Here is a 6000-nt window from a genome sequence, read left to right as displayed (position 1 = left end):
AAAGAAGGCGGGCGGGGCTTGGTGAGCGTCAAAGCCACTGTCTTGGACGAAACCCGGAACATCCAGGAGTACATCAGTAAGATGGCCCCCAAAGATGAGCTGCTGAGAGAATGCCTGAGGCAGCAGCAGAGATGGGAGGCCTATTATCTTGATCTCTTGTAACAGGTGATCAGCAGGCAATGACCACTCTTCAGGGCATAACTTCGTAAGGCTGGGTTTTTGCATAACTGGAGGTAGGGAGTGCTGGTGCAAAAATGTATTTGCATTGACCTCCCCTTAGATCAGTGGTGGGCAACCTGCAGGCCGCACGTGGCCCGTCAGGGTAATCCACTGGTGAGCTGCGAGACACTTTGTTTACATTGACAGTTGACAGGCACAGCCGCCCGCAGCTCCCAGTGGCCTCAGTTCACCGTTCTTGGCCAATGGGAGTGTGGGCAGCTGTGCCTGCGGACAGTCAGTGTAAACAAACTTGTCTCGCATCCGGCCAGTGGATTATCCTAATGGGCCACTGGTTGCCCACCACTGCCTTAAATAGTCCTCAAAGAATTGACCTCCCCTTAGATAATCCCCAGGAAAACCAGTTAACCCTTTTTGTTCCAAAAGTCCATTCTTGTCAGACACATTATTCAGTATAGTCCTTTTAACCAATACAGTCCAGCACTTACATCTGTCATCTTTCCCCCTTCTAGAGATTGCGTACAGTTTAGGCCACAATAATTCATAAATGATTCATTTAATATATTGGAGCCCAAAGATACTTAAATTTAATTCAGTAAGTTCTCCAGAGTACAGCAGTTTTCTGCAATATAGCAGTCACACCATCTTCCTTTCCTTAACTTTAGCCCTTCTACTGGAGAAGATGAGGGGCCACCTTCAAGGAAGTAAGTCTGCTAGGGGTGCCTTAAAAGCAGCTGTGCAGTCATAACTGGCATTCTCCAGCTCTGCTCTTGCAAGTCTGTATGAGAGAATCTTGCTTGCTATTATTAAGTCAGGAGGCACTCAGATGTTATGATTATGAAGATCATGTAAGTACCTGGATAGTAAACCATTAAATTATTGCATACTTCCTGTAATTAGGAGGGTAGGTGACTTGTTTGCTGTTATGCTCTGAAAGAAAACATTTTTGGATCTGAAATTATTAAGGTTTTGATACAGTCCATTAAAACAGTTTCTATACCTATTAAGCCTTTTAAGAACGGATTAATACTAGAAAATGAGTCAGTTTAAAGTTTTTGAAGGAATAACTAGTAAGTGCGTATCTCTCTTCTTGTAGGATCTGCTTTCACAGATGCATCACTATAGTGCCGGAGTTAAGCAAAGTGCTCTTCTTGGGCTCAAAGAACTGCTATCCCAGTATCCGTTTGTAATTGATGCACACCTTTCAAATATACTAAGTGAGGTGGCGGCTGTGTTTACAGACAAGGACTCTGGTGTCAGAGTAGCGGCAATCCGGCTCCTTCAGTTCTTGGCTCCAAAAATCCGAGCTGAGCAGATTGCTCCATTTTTTCCTTTGGTAAGTGCCCACCTCTCCAGTGCCATGACTCACATTAGTGAAGGAATTCAGGAGGATTCTTTAAAGGTCTTGGACATCTTGTTGGGAGAGTACCCAATCCTCCTTACTAATCGCTGTAGTATATTGCTGAAGAATTTTGTAGAGCTTATTTCTCACCAGCAGTTGTCAAAAAACCTGAAAAGTAGAGAGAAAATATCTTGGATGCTGTCTGTTAACCCTAACCGCAGAGTAACTTCACAGCAGTGGAGGCTGAATGTACTGATCAGATTCAAGAAGTTTCTCCAAGCATTGGTAGATGTTTCCAGCGGATCAGAAGATGATGAAGGAATCCAGGAGCAAAAGGAGAACTCCCAGTTCACGAGGAACTCAGTATGTATAAGCTGGAAGGAGCATGCCAGTAATCAGCAGCAGATCCAGCTATATGAAAATGGTGGGTCTCAACCAAGGATCAATTCAGCATTCAGACTAAGGTGAGAAAAATGTTACTTCTCTGAGAGTTTCATTGAGTCAATTCTATATTTACAGCTAAGCTAATATGAGACTGTTGTATGTTGCTATTGAGGCACAGGTGTTCATTTTTGTCCTAGGACTCTAGTGAGATTTATATTAGATCATTCAGTGAGATGGGTTATTTTACCACAACAATTTGATCATGTTATGGAATATGAAATTATAGAATTATTGAGCCAGTGATGCTCTATGTTTATTATGACTCTCTCAGTGGTATTTTTCATTAACTACAAATAAAATGGTCATTTATACTGCTTGTTACAAGTGTTCAGTACAGGCCATCCTTCCAGTACATCTTCCATGGAGATGGAATAACACAGCATTATTTTTTATGATGGGTACTGCATATAAATGGAGAGTGTGAAGGCAAATCGCTTTTTTAGTAGAAGTGAAGTGTACTGGCACAGAGAGCATCTTATGCTTTTAATGATGTACATATTCTAATGTGATGTAGAAACATTAACTTTTTGAGCCTTCAAAATTCCTCAGTTTAAAAAAGTGCTGATCACATGGCCTGAAGTTAACCTGTCTTGTCTGTGACTTTGAGCTCTTCCCTTGAAAAATGCATTGTATTCCTTTCTCCAATCTACGATTTCTTTGGCTGAACATAACGTCTTTCATACTGTCCATTTTATAAATACTTTCTGGCTGTCTGAGGTGTACAACTATAAAACTATTTGGTATAATCACACAGATCACTTATTTTGAGGTCACACACAGAATTGTCAGTGCACACATGCTTTTTATCAAATTACCAATTTTCTAGATCGGTTCACTTATAGATAAAATGTAACTTCTTGAAATATGATTTAATGTATGCTTACTAACAAGAAATAGAAATAATTATCAGAATAGATACTGAGAAATGGACTTAATTTTACATTTATTGAAAAAAATCCGCTTGTATATTTCTAATCCTCTTCCCTAGTGACCCTCCCTACGCTAGGCAAAAAGCCTTGCCCCACTTTGTTCTTGTGATGCCTGTAAGACAATTTGTATCTACACACAAATGTCATCTTAGGCATTTTATATTTGTTGTAGCATTCATAGAACGAACTTTCTGAGAACAGTAATACCACTTACCTCTTAAGTAGCACCTTTCATCCATAGATCTCAAAGGAGGCAAGTAGCATTATCCCCATCTTATGGAGGGGGGAAGCTAAAGCACAGAGCTGAAGTAACTTGCTCAAAGTCACGTAACAGGCCAGTGACAAAGTTGTGAATAGAACCCAGGTCTCCCGAGTTCCAGTCCAGTGCTCTATCGACTATATGTCTGACTGAACTACAGGAGCATATAATGTGTCTTCCCCTAGTGCATATTCAAAGGCACAGCTACTAGCTGGTCTTCCCTTCTCCATTGCCATGTTTTACCTGTCACTGACTGTTCTGTGCTCCCTGCTGTAGGGACAAACCAACAGGAAGCACCTTATTTGCAGTGAGTACTGGGAATTCTATGAAGTTAACAATAGTGTGCAGTTGATTGCCATTATCCACTTCTGTGAGATAGCAAGTAAGAGTTCAGCAATATTCTTGATTTCCAATAAAATCTGCCCCAGTGAAAATGTTGATTGAGCTGTAAGCTGGGCTGAGCCTGCCTGGATAATAGTTCAAGTTAATTCACATGGAGTCAGAACTAGCAGGTTTACACCAAGATGTGTCAGAGGCTTGCCAAATTGTGCACTGAATGCTGTCCATGCAGTGTGAGAGCTGAAGATGCATCATAACAAAGACTGAGAAGATATCTGAACATGTGGTGCCAGCTGAACTAGCTGCCCTTTCTGTGAGGAGCTAGATTTCAATAAGGGATCCAGAGAGCCGCTTATGGTTATAGCTATTTGCCAAGAGACTGATGTGAGTGAGCATAAGGAAGACCCAGCAGATTACCAAGAGGAGATGTTACCAGAATCTAAAGGATGGCTGGCAAAGGAAGGTGATGGCAACAAAGTCAAGGTACTGGAAAAAGAAGGGCCTTCTTCAAAAGGTATTGAGATGTATTTCATTTTATCACATTTGGTGGTGGTTTTTACTACATGCGCTGGGGGATTGGGGTGTCCTGGGGAGTGAGATAAATAAGGACCAGTCCATCTTGTCTTATTGGCTACAGCCATGATTGTTAAGAGGGCAAGTTACCACTAGTAAGGGTAGAAGTAATCTGGTTGCTGGAGATCGAAAATAGATGACTAGATAATAGTTGTCAACCAGGGGTCCAGGGCCCTTGAGGGACGGTGAGTAGATTTCTGGGGGTCTCCCAAGCAAGGCCAGTGTTACACTCACTGGGGCCCAGAGCAGAACGCCAAAGCCCCACCATGCAGGGCTGAAGCCTGAGGCCCTACCACCCAGGGCTGAAGCCAAAGCCTGAGTAACTGTTTTGTGAGGCCTCCTGTGGGGTGGGGCCCCATGCAGTTGCCCTGCTTGCTAACCCATAATGCTGGCCCTGGTTTTTATATGCAGAAAAACAGTTGTGGCACAGGTGGGCTGGTGAGTTTTTTGTTTTTTTTTTAATAGCATTTTTTTGGGGGAGAGCCTCAGAAAGAGAGAGGTTGAGAACCCCAGGACTACAGCATAGAGCCCTTCTCCCTGACCACTTTTTCCTGCCCAAAATATCACATTAACGTGGAGACTCTTAATCCCTTCACCCCCAATTCCATCTCCTTTAGCTCTGCAATCAGTTTTCAGGGCTTGTCTACACTTAGCGGAGGATCGATGCTGCGGCGATTGATGCATCAGTGGTTGATTTAGCGGGTCTACTGAAGACCTGCTAAATCGACCGCCGATTGTTCTCCCGTTGACTCCTGTACTCCTCCTGATCGAGAAGAGTAAGGGAGTCGACAGGGACCCCGCGGTAAGTAGATCTAAGCTATTCACGTAACTCAAATTACGTAACTTAGATAGACTTTTCCCTTTAGTATAGACAAAGCCTCAGCCTCTGCTACTATTGTTGCTGCCAAGAAAGAAGTGACTTCTAATGGGAGGAAAGAGAAATGCCTGGGATTCCAGTGGCTCCTACTCTTCATGGACAGCCCCAAAATGACAAACGTAAATGTTTAGCTCACGAACAATATTAAACAATATTAATGTCCTCCAGAAAGCTACATCTTCTTATTGCACTAAATCTTACCGGCAAGGTCAGTGGTCCAGGATGTGATTCATTGATATACTACATTTATTACCCATGAGAGGAATCAGTGCTGATAGTGCAAATAAATTTATCATGTATTTTAATCTCCTGCTGCTCTGACAGCACTAGACAGCGAAATCTCCTACACTTCTAGCTTTCTGACCAGCTTTCTTGTCCTGGGCTTAAAAAACAATAATTTGCACATAAGATGGGAGGGAGGGGATATTAATTGCTGCTGTGTCTGGTACAGTTTGCTATTTTTATTTAAACAAAACAAAACTTCACAAGCTTCCAAACAGTACTGTACATACCCCATAACTGGAGTATTAGTTTTTAAAATAACTTATAATAGGCACATGTTTTTTCCCTGTCTCTTCCGCCCAAGTGCTCCAGGCAAGAACTCAGCTTTTTTGCTTTAAAAAAAAAATGCATACCTTGTCTTAGTGATTACTGAGTATTAATATCACAGGTGGGCCCCGTGAAGCCCTATCTGCATACTGTTCAGCTTCATTCCAAAATTAGAACATTTGACCAGTTCAAAGTCATAATTTAATGTTCAAATTTGCCTTTTTCTGATTCTTCACTAGGTTCTACTGATACTTATGAAGTAGTAGTTGCACTGGATGAGGAATTGATTGGAATATCTCCTCTGCCTTCTGGATGCTAAGATGCCACTTTGTCCCACCAAATTCATTCTTTAGGAAATCAAGAGCAAAGAAATGAAATCCCCTGACATCTTGAACAAGGCGATGTCAAGGGGTGGGATCTTTGAACGACAGTTAGAGCTAACGAGGAAAAATAAGCTGCAGCTGATTCAGGAGGAGGAGAGAATGAAGCTGCAGAGGAAGTTGAAAGAGAA

The 6000-nt window shown here is 42.2% G+C and overlaps 1 protein-coding gene across 8 annotated transcripts in view; it reads left to right on the top strand.

Annotated features, from left to right (window-relative positions):
• TEX10 (testis expressed 10) overlaps positions 1 to 6000 on the top strand; it is a 221172-nt gene that overhangs the window by 13751 nt on the left and 201421 nt on the right. For all 8 annotated transcript variants that reach the window (XM_075062649.1, XM_075062644.1, XM_075062643.1 and 5 more), the window contains one exon: positions 1274 to 1983. In XM_075062649.1, the coding sequence (XP_074918750.1) occupies positions 1274 to 1983 (710 nt within the window). The remainder of the gene's footprint in view (positions 1 to 1273; positions 1984 to 6000) is intronic.

This window comes from Chelonoidis abingdonii, chromosome 2 (genome assembly GCF_003597395.2).
Source record: "Chelonoidis abingdonii isolate Lonesome George chromosome 2, CheloAbing_2.0, whole genome shotgun sequence".
Taxonomy (NCBI): Eukaryota; Metazoa; Chordata; order Testudines; family Testudinidae; genus Chelonoidis; species Chelonoidis abingdonii.
Note: the sequence above shows the minus strand (reverse complement) of the source record. Positions and strands in the feature narration are given on the sequence as shown.